General features: G+C 41.9%; 1 protein-coding gene across 1 annotated transcript in view; it reads right to left on the bottom strand.

Annotated features, from left to right (window-relative positions):
- strip1 (striatin interacting protein 1) overlaps window positions 1-22791 on the bottom strand; it is a 215805-nt gene that overhangs the window by 145040 nt on the left and 47974 nt on the right. Inside the window, exons 5-6 of the mRNA XM_087973399.1 lie at window positions 21918-22038; window positions 10861-10929 (exon numbers count right to left, since the gene is read on the bottom strand). Coding sequence (XP_087829525.1) covers window positions 10861-10929; window positions 21918-22038 — 190 coding nt within the window. The remainder of the gene's footprint in view (window positions 1-10860; window positions 10930-21917; window positions 22039-22791) is intronic.

Raw genomic sequence — 22791 nt, 5'->3', positions numbered from 1 at the left:
TTGGGAAATTTGCAGATGACACAAACAGCAGCCATATATTGGATACTGTAGGGGATAGTTGTAAGCTCAGAAATGGCATAAATGGTTTGGAGGAGTGGACAGCAAAATAACTACATGAAAGCCAGTATCCCTCCATCAAGTCACCCTTTATTTACGTGTCCATATATAATGATACTGACCCAGTTAGCTCAGAGCCGAGACTCTTAATAGTGAACAGAATACCTGACATTCCTGTTTATAGCTGTCAGCCAGGACTCCTTAAGTGGACCATGTTTACAGCCCTAATCAGGTCATTCATTCTATAAGATCAACCTGGCTGATTTCGTTCCAATCACGACATCCCTCCCCCTGTAAGTCTTGGACATCGGCCCATTCTTCTCGCACCTTCTCCAGGTGTATTTTCACACCAGGTTTCTCTGATTCTGCCTTGGATACTGGCAACGTGTAGCTGACCATAGCTCACGTCTTGGAAGAAATTCCCCTTCTTCTTCGGACAGTAATGGCAGAGGCTGCAACATCTGCCATGTCCATCTCATCCTCAGAGGTTTCTGTGACGCTCAACAAAGGGGGAGAACCGACCTGGTCTGATAGCTTTACTGGATGTTCTGAGGAACAGGTGTGTATCGCTCCTGCCCGGTTTGTAAGGTTACAGCTTTCAGGTGGTCCACATGCTTGGTCAGGACCATCTCTCCTACCCGACTGTTTTACGTCATGGGACCTGGCCTCACATCGACCATGCCTCTTACCTATGCAGGGTCAGTCCAGTGGTTTCAACATCAAACTTCACCTCTTCAAGAAAACGGTCTCTGTCACTTACAGGAGTAATGTATTCACCCTTGGTATTCCTGAGGCCATTTCACCCTCTCCTTGCCAGGTCTAGGAAGATCAAGTTCAACCTGGTGCAGAGTCTGTTCCCCAGAAGCAACTTTGTTGGAGGTGTAGTCCTAAAATTAACAGGAACTGGGACAGCTTGGTATCAAGCGAAGCTGTGGGCTGTTTCTTTAAGCCTGCCTTCAAAGTCTGGACTGTTCTTTTGGCCAGACTACTGGATGACGAATAGCATGGAGCTGTCCTTACATGCCATTCCACTTTAGGAAATACTCAAAGCCCCTGCTGGTAAGTGATCGCCCGCTGTGACCAGTACCGCCAGGAGTCCATGTCCTGCAAAAGATGTTCCTCTCCAGTTGTCCACCGGTGAGCCAACACCACCCAGATACTGTATGGGGAAGCATCAGATGTCAGCACCACACCTCGCTTGGGACCATAATGTGTCAACACCTTAGACTATGGTAGCTGCTTCTTCAGTTCTCTAACAGCTTCGGAATAAATGGTGATTGTAAAATGTTGTCTATCGGCTGCTGGAAAAAGGCACAGCTAATAATACCCCAACAGGCAGTCTTGTATACTGTTACAAAGCCTTACGGGCATTAGTTGCAGCATATCACTGGGAATCCTCATCTATGGGCGGCACGTGGCACAGTGGTTAGCACTGCTGCCTAACAGCACCAGAGACTCGGGTTCAATTCCCACCTCAGGCGACTCTCTGTGTGGAGTTTGCACATTCTCCCAGTGTCTGCGTGGGTTTCCTCCCACAGTCCAAAAATGTGCAGGTTAGGTGAATTGGCCATGTTAAATTGCTCGTAGTGTTAGGGGCAGGGGTAAATGTAGGGGAATGGGTCTGGGTGGGTTACTCTTCGGAGGGTCGGTGTGGACTTGTTGGGCCGAAGGGCCTGTTTCTACACTGTAAGTAATCTAATCTAATCTAATTGCAATTACAATTACACTTACCTCATGTCCAGCTTCATGAAGGACAGCACCCCGCCAGCTTTGCATGCAAATGCTCTATGTGAGGAATTGGGTATTTACCCAGCTGCAAAATGCGGTTTACCATTCATTTAGAATCCCCACAAACGTAAACTGACCCGTTGAACATCAAAATTAGTATGGCCGATGCCACCCATTCCACACAGGTTTGATGATTTCTTCGCCTTCCAGCTCTTTTGATAGCTCACAGACTTTTCTGAAACCCCCAGATTTTTAATTATGGTTTCACTCAGACAGCAATTTTCCAACTGACAAATGTTGAGCCAATCAGATTGAATCTTTCTCAACCAATTTCACCCCATCAAGCTTTGACCCGGGCCTTATAACTGAACCAGCTGCTTCTCTACAAGACTGGAACTGAAGTTGTACCTTTATTCTGTAGGGATTCTCCAGTATAGGTTTTCAGCCTGGCCAGGGTCTCACACAAACTTAAGGACTGGAGTTCCAGAGCGAATTTTGGTTAAGACTGGTTCTGCAATCACTGATACAGCAGCATCAGATCAACCTTGAAAGACAACTAGGTGATCATTTAAGCAGACTTTTATTTTGATTGGTTCTGATTTGGATTTTGCTAAGCAATTTAACTGTTCCAAACCAGCTGTAGGTGGACCTTCCAGGGTGTGCACTCTCCTGGATACTGGCCAATGGATTCTCTTAGGAGAAAATGAGGACTGCAGATGCTGGAGATCAGAGTTGAAAATGTGTTGCTGGAAAAGCACAGCAGGTCAGGCAGCATCCAAGGAACAGGAGAATCGACATTTTGGGCATAAGCCCTTCTTCAGGAATGAGGAAAGTGTGTCCAGCAGGCTAAGATAAAAGGTAGGGAAGAGGGACTTGGGGGAGGGGCGTTGGAAATGCGATAGGTGGAAGGAGGTCAAGGTGAGGGTGATAGGCCGGAGTGGGGTGGGGGCGGAGAGGTCAGGAAGAAGATTGCAGGTTAGGAAGGCGGTGCTGAGTTCAAGGGATTTGACTGAGACAAGGTGGGGGGAGGGGAAATGAGGAAACTGGAGAAATCTGAGTTCATCCCTTGTGGTTGGAGGGTTCCTAGGCAGAAGATGAGGCGCTCTTCCTCCAACCGTCGTGTTGCTATGGTCTGGTGATGGAGGAGTCCAAGGACCTGCATGTCCTTGGTGGAGTGGGAGGGGGAGTTGAAGTGTTGAGCCACGGGGTGGTTGGGTTGGTTGGTCCGGATGTCCCAGAGGTGTTCTCTGAAACGTTCCGCAAGTAGGCAGCCTGTCTCCCCAATATAGAGGAGGCCACATCGGGTGCAGCGGACGCAGTAAATGATGTGTGTGGAGGTGCAGGTGAATTTGTGGAGGATATGGAAGTATCCCTTGGGGCCTTGGAGGGAAGTAAGGGGGAAGGTGTGGGCGCAAGTGGAGGTTGTGGACCTGACGAGGGAGTCACGGAGGGAGTGGTCTTTTCAGAACGCTGATAGGGGAGGGGAGGGAAATATATCCCTGGTGATGGGGTCCGTTTGGAGGTGGCGGAAATGATGGCGGTTGATACGCTGTATATGGAGGTTGGTGGGGTGGTAGGTGAGGACCAGTGGGGTTCTTTCCTGGTGGCGGTTGGAGGGACGGGGCTCAAGGGCGGAGGAGCGGGAAATGGAGGAGATGCGGTGGAGGGCATCATCGACCACGTCTGGGGGGGAAATTGTGGTCTTTGAAGAAGGTGGCCATCTGGGTTGTACGGTTCTGGAACTGGTCCTCCTGGGAGCAGATGCGGCGGAGACGAAGGAATTGGGGATCAGAGGGGATGTGAGGAAATATGTTTTTATACAGAGGGTGGTAAGTGTCTGGAATTTGCTGCCTGGAGTTGGTAGAGGAGTTAGAAACCCGAATGTTTTTAAAAGCATCTGGATCTGCACTTTAAGTGTTCTAAGCTGCATTGTTGTGGATCATGCGCAGGAGGATGCGATTAGAAAGGGTACCTGGGTGACCTTAGGTCAGCATGGACATGATGGGCCAAATTGTCCCTTCTGTGTTGTATAATTTCTATGGTTCTATTGGTCCAATTAGGTGCATAATACAACCGCTGAGATTTAATAAGCTCAATATCCTTCCTTGCACTTGTACTCTGTACCCTGATTAATAAAACCAGGAAACTGAATGCTTTACTTACTGTAACTGGTGCTCTCTCTATCTGCCCTGTTACCTTCAATGGTCTGTGTGCATATACATCCAGATTCCTATGCTCCTGAACCCTTTTAGAATTGTACCTATTTTATAGAGGAACCTCAATTATCCAAAGGACACAGGCGGGGAATATTTTGACTGTTTACATAATCGGATGCCAGATAACACAATTTAGCCAAGCATCAAGACCTTGCGATCTTGTTCGGATAATCGAATGCTGGATAATCGAGGTTCCTCTGTATATTGTCGTTCAATGTTCTTCTGATCAAAGTATATCATCTCATAATTTTCTGCACTGAAGCTCACCTATGATTTATTAGACAATTTTCCCAAATCGTTAAAAATCATCCTTTTTAAGTTCAATAGAACATAGAACATTACAGCGCAGTACAGGCCCTTCGGCCCTCAATGTTGCGCCGTCTTGTCATACTAATCTGAAGCCCATCCCACCTACACTATTCCATGTACGTCCATTTGTCTGTCCAATGACGACTTAAATGCACTCAAACTTGGCGAATCTACTACCAATGCAGGCAAAGCATTCCATACCCTTACTACTCTCTGAGTAAAGAAACTACCTCTGACATCTGTCTTATACCTATCTCCCCTCACTTTAAAGTTGTGTCCCCTCGTGTTTGCCGTCCCCATACTTGGAAAAAGGCTCTCCCTGTCCACCCTATCTAACCCTCTGATTATCTTGTATGTCTCTATTAAGTCACCTCTCAACCTTCTCCTCTCTAACGAGAACAGCCTCAAGGCCCTCAGCCTTTCCTCGTAAGACAATCCTTCCATACCAGGCAACATCCTAGTAAATCTCCTCTACACCCTTTCCAAAGCTTCCACGTCCTTCTTATAAATGCGGTGACCAGAACTGTACACAATACTCCAAGTGTGGTCATACCAGAGCTTTGTACTGCTGCAGCATAACCTCCTGGTTCTGGAACTCAATCCCTCTATTAATAAAGGCCAAAACACTGTATACCTTCTTAACAACCCTGTCAATGTGGGTGGCAACTTTCAGGGATCTGTGTACATGGACACAGAGATCTCTCTGCTCATCTGCACTCCCAAGAATCCTACCATTAGCCCAGTACTTTGCATTCCGATTACTCTGGCCAAAGTGTATCACCTCACACTTGTCCACATTAAACTCCATTTGCCACCTCTCAGCCCAACTCTGCATCCTATCTATGTCTCTCTGCAACCTAGTACATCCTTCGTCACTATACTCAACTCCATCGACCTTAGTGTTGTCCACAAATTTACTAACCCACCCTTCTAAGCCCTTATCCAGGTCATTTATAAAAATGACGAACAACAGTGGAGCCAACACCGACCCTTGCGGTACACCACTAGTAACTGGACACCAAGATGAACATGTTCCATCAACTACAACCCTCTGTATTCTTTCAACAAGCCAATTACTAATCCAAACTGCTGTGTCTCCCACAATCCCATTCCTCCGCATTTTGTATAATAGCCTACTGTGGGGAACCTTATCGAACGCCTTGCTGAAATCCATATACACCACATCAACCGGTTTACTCTCATCTACCTGTTTGATCACTTTGTCAAAAAACTCAATAAGATTCGTTAGGCACGACCTACCCTTCACAAAACCATGCTGACTGTCCCTGATCAGATTATTCTTTTCCAGATGGTTATAAATCCTATCTCTTATGACCTTTTCCAACACTTTACCAACAATTGAAGTGAGACTCACTGGTCTGTAATTACCAGGGTTGTCTCTACTACCCTTTTTGAACAAAGGAACCACATTTGCTTTCCTCCAGTCCTCAGGCACTATTCCGGTAGACAATGATGATTTGAAGATCAATGCCAAAGACTCGGCAATCTCTTCCCTTGCTTCCTAGAGGATCCTAGGATAGATCCCATCCGGCCCAGGGGACTTGTCTATTTTCACATTTTGCAGTATTTCTAATACCTGTTCCTTGTGAACCTCAATCTCTTCTAGTCTAGATTCAAGTATCTCTGTATCTTCCTCACCAACATTTTCATTTTCAATCTGATTGTGGACATAGATACCACTATTACGCGTGGGAACACCTCCCACCTTGTACATGGAAGGTACTCATGTGACTCCGCCAACGTTGTCTATCTCATATGTTGCAGGCAAGGATGCCCCGAGGCATGGTACATTGGGGAAACCGAGCAAGGCTACGACCTACGACAACGGATGAATGGGCACCGCACAACAATCAACAGACAGGAGGGTTCCCTCCCAGTTGGGGAACACTTCAGTGGTCCAGGATGTTCAGCATCGGACCTTCGGGTGACCATCCTCCAAGGTGGACTTCGGGACAGGCAGCAAAGAAAAGTGGCCGAGCAGAGGCTGATAGCTAAGTTCGGTACCCATAGGGAGGGCCTCAAGCTGGACCTTGGGTTCAGGTCACATTACAGGTGATTACCATTGCACTACACAGACAGACAGACAGACACACACACACGGACCCAGGTACACACAGACACATACACACACACACACACACACACACCCTTACAGACACACACACTCCCACATTCACACATGCACCCCCTCACAGACTTAAGACACTCTGCACTCACCACACACACACACAACTCCCACCCCAGACAGACATGCACAGACAGACAAAGACCCACATGCACACACATATTTTGTGGGGTGAATTTGTACTTGCAGAGTTACATTGTACTTTGCTCAAACACTGCATACACTCATGTAGAACTCTGAGCTCAAAAACTGCATAAATTTATGTAAAACTCTATTATCTCACTTTTTAGATTAAAATCAATCTAAACATCATAGCATAGACAGAGAACACATGGGGCTAACACCTTCAACATATTTCACCATTGTTAACAGCTAACCCAAGAATGCAACTTAAAAAAAAGGTTTTGTGATTTACACATGAAAGAAGTGAAACTATTACTGTATTCTAACAGATGAAAGGCTTAACAGACAATCAATTTGTCAATGTATAATTTCAGTTACATCACACTGTAAATCTTTGTTATAAATTCTGTGTTACAATCGAGCCCTTCACTATCACCTGATGAAGGAGCGTCGCTCTGAAAGCTAGTGTGCTTCCAATTAAACCTGTTGGACTATAACCTGGTGTTGCGTGATTTTTAGTTTTTTTTTTAAAAGTAGTGTTGTAAAAGGATTGCTGAAATTTTTAGAAAGTAACTTGACACTCATGGCAAGCCTAGTTTAAAATTCTACTTGAATAAGTAGTAATTGATGCTTTTTTTTGCAGACAAGTTGGAGCAGAGGGGCTTTGTCATCAGATGGAGCCCTGTTTGGCAGAAAAAAAATCTGTCTAGGGGCTAGTGGCCAGTTATCAATGACAAAGGCTTTGTGCCTACCAACAATCATGTAGTTGGTACTTCGGTAACTGAACAGCTTTTGCTGGGATCACAAAACAGAGAAGCAACCAGATCTCTACCAGCTCAGGAGTGGTTTCTCTACTCCCTGCAGTCAAATCCCACTTTAAACATGAAAAAAAAGAATTTATCTGTCCTTCAGCACTTGGTACAAGTTATGGCTTTTTAATTGATAGATTAGAGATCTTTTAATACTGAACCAGCCACCTGTGCATTTTGTAAACTAGTGGAAGTATTCAGAAAAGGCGTAGAAATAATCTGATCAACAAGAACCAACTCAAGAGATCTTGTGAACAAAGACTAGATAGGATAATGAAGGAGGCATTTGGTATGCTTCCCTTTATTGGTCAGAGCATTGGATACAGGAGTTGGGAGGTCATGTTGCAGCTACACAGGATCTTGGTTGGGCCACTTTTGAAATACTGTGTGAATTCTAGTCTCCCTCCTATCATAAAGGATATTGTGAAACTTGAAAGGGTTCAGAAACAAATTATAAGAATGTTGCCAGGGTTAGATGGTTTGAGCTATAGAGAGAGGCTGAATAGGCTGGGGCTGTTTTCCTTGGAACGTTGGAGGCTGAGATGTGACCTTATAGAGGTTTATAAAATCATGAGGGGCATAGATTGGGTAAATAGACAAGATCTTTTCCCTGGGTTGGGGGAGCCCAGAATAAGAGAGAATAGGTTTAGGGTGAAAGTGGCAAGATTTATAAGGGGCACCGTTTTCCTGCACAGGGTGGTGTGTGTATGGAATGAAGTGCCAGAGGAAGTAGTGGACATTGGTACAATTACAACATTCCAACGGCATCTGGATGGGTATATGAATAGGAAGGGCTTAGAGGGATATGGGCTAAGTGCTAGCAAAGGGGACTAGATTAGTTTAGGTCATCTGGTCAGCATGGACGAGTTGGACCAAAAGGGTCTGTTTCTGAGCTGTACATCTCTGACTCTAGAACTGTTTTCCAGATTACCCATAATCAACGTTATTTCCTGTATGTCTGTGAATGCAAGGGGGAGTTTAGAAAGTGATTATTATTTTAAGTAGTCCTGTTAACTGTTTATCTACAACTAATGTAATTACTTATAGTAAGTAGCAAATCTTGCCAAGTACAGATTTGAAATCAACCTAGATTTGAAATTCAAAAATTTGGGATCCTTTGCATAAATCAGTTAAAATGTTTAGCTTTTGTGATGACTCTGGGAACAGTGAGGTTTGATTTCCAGCACAATACCCCAATGTGTTGTGGCACTAATAGCTTCCTCATCACTGAAGTTAAAATTGACTGGTCTGATATTGTTGGTCTTATCTACACGAACTTTCTTGAACAAAGCAGTTATGGTTGGAATTCTCCAGTCTTCTGGCACTTCCATCCAAGTCTAGGGAAGAGAAAGATTATAGCCAGCGGCCCTGCCATTTCCGCTGCCAATTTCTTCAAAATCCTTGGATTCATCATATCCAGTCCAAGTGCTTTAAAAACTCCAAGTACCAACAGCCTTATCCAATAATTCCTATCAATTGTGAACCCCTCTTGTGACAATTTCCTCCTATACCATCATGGCTGAGGTAACATTTCATTCTTTGGTAAAGACAAATACCAATTATTCATTTAACATCTCAGCTATGCTCCCTGCCTCCAACTATGAACTCCCTTTTTAGTCTCAATCAGCCTTGTCCTCCTTTTACCACTCTTCCATTTATATGCCTATTGAAGACTTCATGTTAGCTGCCAGTATTTTCTCATAGTTTATCTTTGGTCCGATATTTGCATCTCCATCTGAACCTTCAGTATTTCTCGGTTCACAAAAGTTTATTTTCTACCTGATAGCTGTCATATGTCACTTTTTTCTTCTTTATTTTAATTTCTATCTCCTTTGTTATCAGGGAGCTCTGGATTTGTTTGCCCTACCTTTATCATTTGAGGTAACATACCTTGACTTACCCATAGCATCTCATTAAAGGTAGCCGATTGTTCAACTGCTGTTCTTTCCATCAAGCTCTCATTCCAGTCAATCCTGACCCATTCTGTTCTTACCTCATTGAAGTCTGCTCTCTAACTGATTTTTCTCATTTTGGGTAACTGTACGTCATTCTCCACCATCAACCTGAACTTTACGATGCAATGAACACTATCTCTTAAATGTTCCCCATTAATACTTAATTCACGCAGCCTGTGTCAATTTAAAGAAGCAGATTAACGGTGTATCTTTTCTCAGAAGGTGGACAGTATCTGGAACTCACTGCAGGAATGATGACAACATTTAGTAAGTAATTAGGTGACCACTTGAAATGCTGCAGCATACAGGGCCAAGTACATTAAAACATAACTAAAACAAACAATGAGCCACAAAATGGATCCCAGCACCTATGCTGTGATCTGCTCACAGTACATTCTGAACATCATGTTCACTTCAAGTCATCAAGAAATAAGGAAGACATTGAGCACTCAATCTGCTGCATTAAAAAGAACAAAACTAGAGAAATTTGGTAAATTGTGTGTTTGGATAATAATCTGTTGCCTATTTCCCTAAGATATATATAAGATGGCAGGGGATTGGTTAGCTGAGTTGACCAGATGGTTGGCTTGCAATGCAGAATGGTGTCAACTGCCATGGGTTAATTCCCACACTGGCTGAAATTACCATGAAGATCCCACCTTTTCAACCTGAAGCGCGGTGAGCCTCAAGTTAAACCATCATTAGTTGTCTCTCTCTAATGAGAGAGCTGCCTATGCTCCGCCAAAACTGATGCCTTTGCCTATATAAGATGGTAAATGAAACTGAAAAAAAAAACAAGTCCAAAAAAATCCTTCAAATTAAGTCATGACAACAGAAGAGATGCAGTTCAGGCCAATAAAAGGCACTTTTAAAACCTTTGTAAAAACTTTGCACAACTTTACAGACTTTACAAACATTGAAGAAATTATGACATGCAACAGTGGAAGTGTTATGATGTGAAAGTGCCAGTGTTGAGCTGGGGTGGACAAAGTCAAAAATCACACAACACCAGGTTATAGTCCAACAGGTTTATTTTGAAGTATTAGCTTTCTGGACACGGCTCCTTCAATCAGGTTGCCGTGGAACAGGATCATAAGACACAGAATTTACAGCAAAAGATCACCGTGTCATGCAAGTGATACAACACAGTGAACAAACCTAGGTTTCATCTCGAGAATATGACTTGAAAGAAGTTCTGAGATTTACATATTAATGAACCAAAACCTGCAACCCATTCTAAAAGATAGAAGACTTAACAGCAATCTAGATTCGTTCAATATATTGTATCAGTTGCATGACACGGTGATCTTTTGCTATAAATTCTGTGTCTTATGATCCTGCTCCACAGCTACCTGATGAAGCAGCAGTGCTCTGAAAGCTAGTACTTCCAAATAAACATGTTGGACTATAAACTGATGCGCAATTTTTAACAATGAAAGAGTTGACAGTCTAAATTAATTAGAGAAATGCAATCAGTAAAATTCTCTTCCCATCTACACTATTTTGTTGTGACCTACCTTAGATCTGTACTGTCAGCCAAAGAGATTGCTGGCTTTCTCACTGCATTACTACATGCCGCACTGTTGCTGGAAGATAACATCAATTGGTCAATAACATGAACTCAACAGACAAATAATTGTTATTTTCAATGTTACTGAAAATTAAATTATTTAGTAAATCTAAAACAATTAACCAGAAGTTCTTAATGTTTCAATGACAATCATCATCATCACTAGGAGAAAAGTACTGAGTAAACTATTAGGATTGAAGGCATGCAAATCTCTAGGGCCTAATGGGCTACATCATAGAGTCTTAATGTAACTGGTTACAGAGAAAGTGGATTAATTTGTTAGAGTCATCTAGCACGGAAACAGACCTTTTTGGCCCAATTCATCCATGCCAACCAGGTTTCCCAAACTGAACCAATCCCAAATGACTGCATTTGGCCCATATCCCTGTAAACCTTTCCTATCCATGCATCTTATAATATTCCAAAATTTATTGGGAAAGATTCCAGTGGATAGGAAAAATACTAATATAACACACTTATTCAAAAAGAGAGGGTATCAGAAAATAAGGAACTACAGACAAGTTTGTTGAACATGCGTTCTTGGGAAATTAGGAAGATCCATTATTAAGGAAATAATAACAGGACACTTGGAAAGTCAGCAAGGTTTTATGAAAGGTAAATCCTCTTTGACTAATTCGCTAGAATTTTTCCAAAGATGCTGAATTGCCTACTTTTGCTCCTAGATCTTGTGTTCTTTTACAGACATTGCTATTAGGCTGACAGAGCGGTGGAACCACACAGCTCTGTGCAAACAGTGAAATGCAGCTTCTCAGGTAGCCCAGTAGTTTAAAATATTATAGAAGTGAATCATGTACAATATACAGTTCCTGGTTCAATTATGGATCTTAACTGCACAGTTAAAGTTACCTTCAGCCAAGATATCAATCACAACAATTCCCAGAATGGTGTATAGTTTCTTAGACCAAGAACATTCCCATTATATTTGCCATGCAAGATTAATCTATTGTTATTTATGCATCTTGGTTGTGATACACTGCAGTAGGAGGAGTGCAATGGCAATTTCAACAGCAGAGCAGACTCAATGGGCCAAATACCCTTCCACACTCAAGTCTGACTACTCTACAAGCTGAGCTAAAATTGTAGACATTTTAATCAATCACCTAAATGGTCAATTTATTTACCTATTGAAATAGTATTTATCATGACTAAACAGAATAAAAGAAATGCCCGCCAGGCATTTTAACTAACTTAACAATGATACCCTAATTAGAAGCAAATTTATTCTTACATTAAGTCGTAAAACTGGTTAGTCAGCATTTGAATTCAACTATATACGTTCAATTTCAAGCAGACATTCACACAACAGACAGAACTACTCTGCACTGATGATTTAGGTTTAAAGAGTGAAACAGAACCACAGACCACGAGTCCAAATCAACAGTTAAAATGGAAGACTTCTCATAGTCCTGTTGACTTCGTGTTGACAGGATCAAAATGCTAACAGCTGTGGAAATGCGTTTGTCTAGATTTGTTGTGCCAAATAAGCTGTTTCCACATTGTAAGGATTCTTATGATTCTAAAATCACTCCGCTATAGCCTAGTTCAGTCTACTCCCTTTGGGTTCCACTCTTACCTACATTATCGATAAGAGGGAGAGGAGAATTGAATTATATTATTGTTCTCCTCTTTTGAACAATAGTTATTGTGATGTAGGATAGGATTTATCTATATTTGAATACAAATTATTTGGATTTTTGAACTGTGAACTATGACACTTAGGTTTTCTGTATGTCTAAGAAGGGATTTAACGATTAACTTGGAAGCATTTCCTTTCTTAAAAAAAAAAGTCCAAAAGGCTAGTTGTAGAGATGAATGGTAACTTGTTGACCATGGAAGAATTTACAAGTGAACAAACAGTCAAGTATATTAGGCTTTCAGCAGAAAATTCTGGATTGTTTTGGATTTAGGGAAAACACCCATAGCTTGATAAGAAGCTTTTGGGTGTTAGTTTGGTTTTGTAGAAGTCTTGATCTGATTCCAGATGTGTAAACCAGTTATGCCTGAAAAAGTAATTGGTTTAGAACTTAAGAAATACGTTATCACAATGTAAGCAGAATAGTTTGAAGCTTGCAGACCAGATGTATTTGGTTACAACCTGAAAGAGTTATTCAAATCTGGGAAAGACTAAGCCTCCATGAGACTGGAGATCAGAACTTTCCAGAAAGTGCTTTCAACTGATAGAAGGTGAACAGAGCAGCAATTTTTATTTTAAATTCAATAAAGTTGATTCTAAAATTTAAACAAGAATAACTTTTAAAAATAAATTATGATTGCTGAACTTGTATATAACACCTCAGCTATATTTTATTGCAGTTCTAGGTATCATATCAGTAATAACTGTTTTCCTTGGAAAGGAGAAGGTCAAAATGAGCTTTAATGGAAGTTTTCAAAATCATGAGATGTGTGGACAAAGTGGATCTGGAGAAACTGAGCCCGCGAGGCAACGAATCAAGAGCAAGAGGGCACAGTTACTTACAAATGAAACTAACCTCAAAACATAGTACAGGGAGATTAAACCAAGGAATTTGAGAGAGCATTAAACAATTATTTGAGTAGATGCATAGTTTAAGTTTTGGGAAAAGACGGAGAATTAAATTGTGATCCTTATTTGGAAGGCCAATGCAGACATGATGGACTGAATGGCCTCCTTCTGCACTGTAGCAAATGTGATGTCTTTTCATGCCTTGTTGGACACTGGGGGGAAAAAAAAGATTCTATTTGATTTTTTTTGTCAATTTTTTTCTGCAAGAAAACATGTAAAGGAGGTTTATATTTGTTCTTTTGGTCATTCTTGAAAGCCATTCACAAGTAGCAGCTATAACGTCAATTCTCTGCTGCTTTCTAAGGGTTTTACATTTGAGTCAAGGCATTGCTCTGTATTGCAGTGAGAGTAATTGTTAGGTAAAAAACTTCAAGATCTAATTCCATTAGAATGACCTAAGTTGATCACTTTCAGGTATCCAGAAAAATCAAAGGATTTTGGTTAATGTATGATGGGCAGCAATTTTTGTGAAATAACCTCTTGGCACGCGTGTTCACACGACCCATGATTTTCCTTGCACTTTCAAATAAACTCGTTGGACTATAATCTGGTGTTGCGAGATTTTTAACTTTGTGCACCCCACCGGCACCTCCAAATCATTCACATTTCCAAGTAGTGCATTCCATATCCTAACCACTCGCTGTGAAAGAAGTTTTTTCTCCCATCACCCTTACTTCATTTTTACATTACTTAAAATCTCTGTATTCTAGTTCATTTTTCTTTTTCAAGCAGGAATAAGTTCTCCCTATTTACTTTATCTGCCTGCTCATGACTTTTAAAACATCTATCAAATCTATGCTCTTAATTCATTGGATGGAAACTGCCTTGGTCCCTGATTCATTCAGGGAGGTCTTTGCCAATTTGATTTCGGGCTCAATACTTTCATTTCTTTTGAAATCAGTCAGGTTCTTTTTCAACACCTTTTCATGTGGCTAGCCTGACTTCAGATTTTTTTAATTCTAGGCAGCCTTTCCAGAGTCACCTGTTTGTTGTTTCTGGTTGTCTTCTATTTTTCAATGTCTTTGGACTGTCCTAGATTCTGAGGACATAATACCTGGGACAAAATTAAGCCATTCTACAATAATATAACTCAATCCCTCGTCTCATTTTTGCTAGTAACTCTATGGCCCACAGCTTTCGCTGGAAGACTTTTGTTTTTTTCTCAAGCTTCCCTTTCAATCTCTTAAAACTCTAACCATGGTTTCCTTTCTTCTAGTAATATCTGGTAGCCATCCTGAGTAGAGGGCTCTAATCAGTTTTAGAATCAGGCTTACCTTCTATATGTTCCAGATGTGGAGTAACTGAGGTCTAAATGCTCAACAAGTATCTGAAATAGAGTCTGTTTTGCCTTACTGAGTATTTTTAGCTATATTCTCCAAGGTCAAATCTCAGCCATCCGTCACTTAGAGAAGCTATGGTTTCACAAGTCTTCCTTTTCTACATAGGCCTTTACAGTAAAATTTGATATTTTATCCTAATGTTAAGTTTAAGAGAATTTACTTTTACGTGTTCCTTTGTTTTCAAGGTTACTTTAGTCACTACATTTGTCCTCTTGACTTCTAACTAGTTTCTTTTCATATCTGATTGAGGTTTGCTTCTTAGGTTTGCACTCCAATCAGATTTTTTGCACTAAGTTATTTTAAATGCATTTAATTCCAGATTGTAGCAATTGTAATAAGGTCAGCCAGGTGACCCTTTCAGAATTTCTCCTGCCTGGGGGTGTTAACCTGGTCCATTCATGGAGCCCTGGCTGACAGTTGTAAACAGGAATATCAGAGGTTCTCTGAGCACTGGCTCGGAGGGAGCTGGACCATTGTCAAGTATTATGCACATGTAAATAAAGGGTCACTTGGTGACAGGATATAGCCTCTGTAGAGCTATTTCAGTTAAAACCAGACAAAAGAATATGCTCATGAAGAAATTCGTCCACAACAGTCGCCTTTGAATTGGGTAAGCATTTCTGACATCATGCTGCTATTGGAGAAGCTTGGCTCATTTGTTACTGCTGAATACTGGGTCCAGTATGTGGAAAAAATTTTATTTTTTTCAAACCAATGACCGAGGAAGAGGATAATCAACAACTAATTTTCCTGACAGCTTGTGGGCCCACAGCTTTTTTGATTATTCAGAGCCTAACCTTTCCTCAAGCAGCAAGAGTTGATGGATTTGGTTAAGAAACATTATGACCTCAAGCCTCCCTTGATTCTGAGACACTGTCAGTTTGAGAACCATGGGAACTCATGTTGGGATTTTTGATGAGGTTAAGACAACTGGCATAGGTATGTGACTTGCATTTAATTCGTAATGAGATGCTGAGAGACTGGTATGTGGGATTAATGATGCAATAATGCAAAAGTGCCTACTAGCTGAAGTACAATTGGACTTCAAAACAGGTACTACTACATGCTGAGTCCTCAGAAAACGCTACAAGCAGAGCTTATGAGTTACAGGGTAGTATGCCGATGGAAGCGGACACCCTTACCTGGCTGACTGAACTTGGGGGACACCACTTGAGTAAAGGCAATTGCATAGCCTCACTCAGCACATATCCTGAATACAGCAAGTCTAAGTCAGCCCACAGAAAAACCCCAAAACAAAGCCAAGTTGTAGTAAATGTTCTTCATGATCTGGATTGGCAAGCCATTTAGTTGCTACTCGAATGCAGATTTGAAACAGCAAGAGTGTCCCGCTGAACCTAATTTGAGTAAGAAAACTCATAGTTGGTTTCCAGGAGACAGCACACCCTGGAAAACCTACGTTTAGCTTGGAACATTTCCATAGAATTCCTACTGTGTAGAAACAGGCCATTTGGCTAAACGAGTCCCTCCAAAGACCCATCACACATAGCCTAATCACTCTACCTTTAATTTCCCATGGCCAACACATCTAACCTACACATCCCTGGACAGTACAGAGCAAATTAGCATAGCCAATCCACTGAACTTGCACATCTTTGGACTTGTGGGAGGAAACTGGATTGCAGAACCGATCTTTAACAAAATTCACTCTGTACTCCAACCCTTAAGTTTGCCCACGACTTCAGATGGACTGAGAATCTATACAGGGGAACCTTTACAGATTAAGGATACAACTTCGGTTCCAGTCTTGTCTGAGAAGTAGCTGGTTAGTTAGCACTGATTGTAGTAAAAGGCTCGGGGATCAAGCCTGTGGAGGAAAATTGGTTGAGCAAGATTCACCTTGATTGGCTCAACATTTTTCAATTACAAATTATAGGATATTGCCATTTGGGGTATCATCAGCAGATGATGGAGAACATTTTAAAAGGTCTACCACAGGTCGTCATTTATCTGGATGATGTGCTAACAACATAGAAAACTAATAAAGAGCACTCAAATATTGGATGTAGTGCTTAAATGTTTCACAAGGCGGGCTTATGAAGGGAAAAGTGCGTTCCAGATGCCCCAAGTGACCTACTTGGTTACAGAGTTGACAAGACTGGGTTACACCCATTGGAAAATAAAGTGAGGGCAATCTGTTCCCACATTTGTACTGGACCTTGGGTCTTTCCTTGGATTGGTTAATTATTAAGCAAAGTTTATATGTAATCTGGCCTCCATCCTGGCACACTTAAATTTGCTATTGAGAAAACGTCAACCTCGAAAATGGTCTCTTAGTGAAAACGTAGCCTGTTGAGACAGCTATTGTCGTCTAAGGTGTTCACACACTATGAACCTAAGCAAGATCTGATGCTGACATATGATGCCTCCCCATACAATATTGAGGTAACGTTAGCTAACAGATTGCCCAATGAAGAGGAATGGCCAACAGTGTATGCTTTCCAGACTTTGGCTGATATAGAGCATTGATATGCCTAGATAGAGAAGGACAGTTTGGCAGGCATCTTTGGTGTGTGAAAGTTCCACCAATACCTTTACCAATGCAAATTTATAATAGGAACAAACCACAAACCCATGCTACGATTACTCAAATAGGTCAAGACTGTGCCGCCCATAGTTTCAGGTCAGGAGTGGGCTCTCACTCTAAGTGCATACAATTACGAGTTGGAATACAGTCTGGGAAGCGAAATAGCAAATGTTGATGCCTGGAGCCTCTTCCTGCTGTTAGATACATCACCAGTGGTGCCACTGTTAGAAGAGTCCGTTCTGGTTTTAAACTTTCTGGACACCCTTCTGGCCATTGCTGACAACCATCAGACTGTGGGTGCAAGATCATCCCATCCTGGCAAAACAAACAGCTGGTGATGATGGGGATAGCAAAAGGGCCATCAGAGCATAACTGAAACTTTTTGAGATTCAGCGAGACCAGATCCCTGTACAGGACAGCATTTTATTATGAGGAGCAAGAACGATTATGCCAAGCAAAGATCGCCACCAGATACTGGTTAAACTCCACCAGAGTCATCTAGGGGTACTCAAAATGAAAATATTAGTGAGAAGTTAAGTCCGATGGCCAGGGTTGGATGCAGACACAATTGCATTGGTGGGACAATGCCCAGAGTGCCAACAAAGAGTAAAATTACCATTAGCAGCGCCCCTACATTCATGGGAATGGCTTGGTAAACCCTAGACTTGATTACATATCAACTATGCTGATCCTTTTATGAGCTCAACATTCTTAGTCATTGTGGGTGCCCACTCCAAGTGGTTAGACGTACATAGTGTTTATTCATTAAACAGAGAGATCATGATAGAAAAGCTGCAAGCATCTTTTGCAACTCAGGAATGTCAGTCACAGACAATAGGCCATCAATTATCAGCAGGAAATTTGATTATTTCCTCAAGTCGAATGACATTTGGCATATAAGGACTGCTGAAAATGTGTTGCTGGAAAAGCGCAGCAGGTCAGGCAGCATCCAGGGAACAGGAGAATCGACGTTTCGGGCATAAGCCCTTCTTCAGGAATTCCTGAAGGAGGGCTTATGCCCGAAACGTCGATTCTCCTGTTCCCTGGATGCTGCCTGACCTGCTGCGCTTTTCCAGCAACACATTTTCAGCTCTGATCTCCAGCATCTGCAGACCTCACTTTCTCCATATAAGGACTGCTCCATACCATCCATCGTCCAATGATCTGGTGGAAAGAGCAGTCCAAACTTTGAAGATCGGCTTTAACTAACAGCTTACAGCTTCGCTCGATATCAAACTATCCTGAATCCTATTTATCAGATCACCCCTCATGCAACTACAAGGATAGCTCCAGCAGAGTTGCTCATGGGGAGAAGACTCTGAACCAGGTTAAACAATCTTCACAGACCTGAGGAGGAGGGTGAAATGGCATTAGGAATGCCAATGCCAGAAGCAAGACTTCACTAAGCAAAAGAGGCAGTTTACTTCAGGGGACAAAAGTTTGTTGCCGAAACCATAGAAATGGCCCTGCATGGGTAAGAGGTATAGTTAACGTGAGATCAGGTTCAGTGATGTACAAAGTTTGGATAGGTGAGGCGGTCCAGAACAAGCATGTGGACCATATGAAAGCTTCAAACTCGTGAATGGGGCAAGGGCAAAACATACATAACCTAGGCTATGACTGTTCCACTACGCGTGCAACACTGCCAAGAATACTAAAAAAAGAGAAAAGCAAAGTAGAGAAATAATTTGAAAACTCCAAGTTAATTTACATGAAATTTATGTGATTTGACTGAGTGCAGAAAGTCCGTGACAAATGAAAGTTTCTTTCCATAAACTGATATTGCAGAAATTCTTCAGTGGTTGGGATCAGAGCAGTGTAGTAGTTTCATTTTTCAAGTGAATGTAAGATTCCTTCCAGAAACCAAGTTTTGGAGAGGTTCAAACTAAAAGCACGCTCCCCACAGTCTGGGCTTCTGTAGAGAGATTCTGACAGATAGTGATGTTAACAGTAGACAAGCTCTTTCCAGACCAGACTAAAGACAGGCAGACAACACTTCCAATTTAACTTCTTCCAGGGACCAGCGTCTCAGTCATGTCATGGGGTTCCTGGATGAATCACTTTCAGTAACGAAATAGTTTTTATGCTCTTGATTTAACTTTTGGTCATTACAAGAGCTATTATGACCTTTAGAGCAAAATGATCTTCCGTTTTTTTCCCCTCAAACTATACTCTCTTACTCATTATAATGAGTTTTGCTCTGACGTCTCAGACAGCAGAAGGTATAAGATTCCAGTCATGATTAGAGTGGTGCTGGAAAAGCACAGGTCAGGCAGCATTTGAGGAGCAGGAAAATAGACATTTTGGGCAGGAGCCCTTCATCAGGAATGAGGCTGGGAGCCTCCAGGGTGGAGAGATAAATGGGGCTGTACAGAAGATAGCTAAGAGTATAATAGGTGGATGGAGGTGATTGGTTGGAAAGGAGGGTGGAGCGGATAGGTGGGAAGGAAGATTGGCAGCTAGGACAGGTCATGAGGATGGTGCAGATTTGGAAGTTTGGAACTGGGATAAGGTAGGGAGAGGGGAAATGAGGAAACTGGTGAAGTCCACATTGATGCCCTGGGGTTGAAGTGTTCCAAGGCGGTATAAGATTCCAGACAAACGATGAGTTAGAAACAAAAACAGAAATTGCTGGAAAACTCGAGTCTGACAGCATCTGTGGGGAGAAATCAGAGTTAACATTGTGGGTTCAGTGACCCTTCTTCAAAACTGCATTCCAGCAATTTCTGTTTTGGCTTCTGATTTCCAGCATCTGCAATTCTTTCAGGTTTTTTTTAAAAGAAAAGAATTAGCTCCATTCAGATAACTGCTCATCAATGAATTCCAGGAATTATGATCAACTTGCATCAAATGTTTGATTGCAACTCTGTTTTAGAACATTGAACAGTATAGCACAAGAATGGGCCCTTCGGCCCACGATGTTGTGCCAAACATGACACCAAATTAAATTGATCCTTTCTGCCAGCCCCTCCATTCCTTGCATGCCATAGCCTAGGGAGGACTTGCTGATAGGTTTGTCCCACTGAGGCAAGGAAGGGACGGTAGGGTGAAGGAACCTTGGATGATAAGAGATGGGGAACATCTCAACAGGACGAAGAAGGAGGCTTACTTAAGGTTGAGCAAGCAAGGATCAGACAGGGCTCTTGAGGGTTACAAGGTAGCCAGGAAGGAACTGAAGAATGGACTGAGGAGAGGTAGAAGGGGGCATGAAAAAGCCTTGGTGGGTGGGATTAAGGAAGAACAAGAGGAGGGCGAAAGTGAGGGTAAGGCAGATCAGGGATAGTGGAGGGAATTTGTGGCTGGAATCGCAGGAGCTAGTGGAGGTCCTTAATGAATACTTTGCTTCAGTATTCAGCAGTGAGAGAGACCTTGCTCTTTGTGAGGACAGCATAAAACAGGTTGATATGCTCAAACAAATTGATGTTAAGGAGGAGGAAGTACTGTAAATTTTGAAAAACATGAAGAACAGGTTAGGATATCTGGTCGGCAGGTTTCCATGCTGTACCATCTTTCGGACTCTAAATGGGGAAGTAGGCTGAGAACTGGCAAATGTAATTCAATACAGATGAGAGAGAGATGTGGCACTTTGGACAGTCAAACCAAGGTAGGTCATATACAGTAAATGGTAAGGTCCTGAGGAGTGTTGTAGAACAGAAGGACTTAGGAATACAAATACGTATTTATTTGAAAGCAGTGCCACAGGTAGACAGGGTGGTGAAGAAGGCATTTAGCATGCTGGCCTTCTTCAGTTGAGGCACTGAGAATAGTAGTTGGAATATCATGTTACAGTTGTATCAATCGTTACACTTGGAATATTGCTTGCTGGTTTGGTCACCCTGTTAAAGAAAAGACATTGTTAAACTGGAAAGAGTGCAAAGAAGATTTATGAGAATGTTGCCAGGACTAGTAGGTGTGAGTTATAAGGAGAGACTGGCCAGGATAGGATTTTATTCCTTGGAACATAGGAAAACGCCAGTGACCTTATTGAGGTGTTTAAAATCATGAGGGACATAGATAGGATGAATGCATGTAGCCTTGTTCCCAGGGATGGGCATTTGAAAACTAGAGGGCACAGCTTTTAGGTGAAGGGGTAAGATTTAAGAAGGACTTGAAGAGCAACTTCTTTACAAAGAGAGTGGTGCGTATGTGGGATGGGCTGTCAGAGAAAGCAGTTGAGGCAGGTACCATAGCAACATTTAAAAAAGATTTGGATAGGTACATGGATGGGAAGGGTTTATAGAGAGATAATGAACCAAATTTGCGCAATTGGAACTAACTGAGTGGGCATCATTGTCAGCATGGATCAGTTTGGGCTGAAGAGCCGGTTTCCATGCTATAATACTGTATGACTATGTTTGGTAGGTAGGCCTCAACAGGAATTGAAAGAGGGCCAGCATGTGTGTCTGCAGAGGTGTCTGTTAATCAAGGGTCATAATCACATTACCAAAAGCATTGTGGTAACAAGCATCTTAAGGCCGCTTGTCACCTTGCAGTCAACCCATCCGCATGAACCCGTAGTGCAGCATTTTGGAAAATCCTTGAAAGTCTGCACTCACTCAATCTCCATGCTGAGTAGTTCCACCAATGCAGTAAAGGTGCCAACTTCAAGCAGCAGAAATATATTATATCTCATCCATTGCTGGACCTCGTCTTCAGAGTTACATTCACCAAAAGTACCTGCAAGCCAGCAAAAAAAATCACTATCAACTTGCTTCAACATCATGTGACAAGAGCTTCAACATATGCAGCAAAGAAAATGTTCCAAGCATTGGAGGATGGTAAGGGCTTGAGATGTGAATGGGGTGAATGACAAAGGTGGGGATGTCTGTGACAATTATCCTTGAAAGGAAAAAATAATTGGTTGCCAAAATAAATAATGAGATTGTGAAAGTGATAGCTGCACATTTGGACAAGGATGAACAGAATCACTTTAGTCGACTAAAACCAGCCAGAAGAAATAGGGAATAAATCAGAAACTCGCTAAAATCAGAAAATATCAGACGTGCAGAATAAGCACCTGAAAGAGCCACAAACAGTTCTCAATATAGTTTGAGCCTTTCCAGAATATTTCCTTTTAGGCGCTGAACGTTTCATTTTATAGCACAATTTGGCAAGTTATGGATGCATTTAAGAAGGGCACTACAATTCTCATGAGTAATTTTAACCTGCTATTCACTGGACAAATGGGCAAGGACAACGCAGAATATGTATTTCTAGTGTTCATCAGGGATTGCTTCTTAGAGCAGTTGTTGTAGATAAGAGAGCAGGATATTTTAGATCCAGTTGTGGGTAATGAAGGAGGATTAAAAATATTTTGGTTGAGGGCTAGCAATTATATGTGAGAAAGATGAACCACCTGTGGCCAACAAAGGCAGTCAAGGAGAATATCCAATCAAAACTAAGCGTACCACAAAGTGATGAACAGTTTCA

This window comes from Chiloscyllium plagiosum, unplaced genomic scaffold (genome assembly GCF_037043375.1).
Source record: "Chiloscyllium plagiosum isolate Xiang-an unplaced genomic scaffold, Cpla_swu_hap1 HiC_scaffold_26, whole genome shotgun sequence".
NCBI classification, from domain to species: Eukaryota; Metazoa; Chordata; class Chondrichthyes; order Orectolobiformes; family Hemiscylliidae; genus Chiloscyllium; species Chiloscyllium plagiosum.
This window is presented reverse-complemented; position numbering and strand designations above follow the sequence as displayed.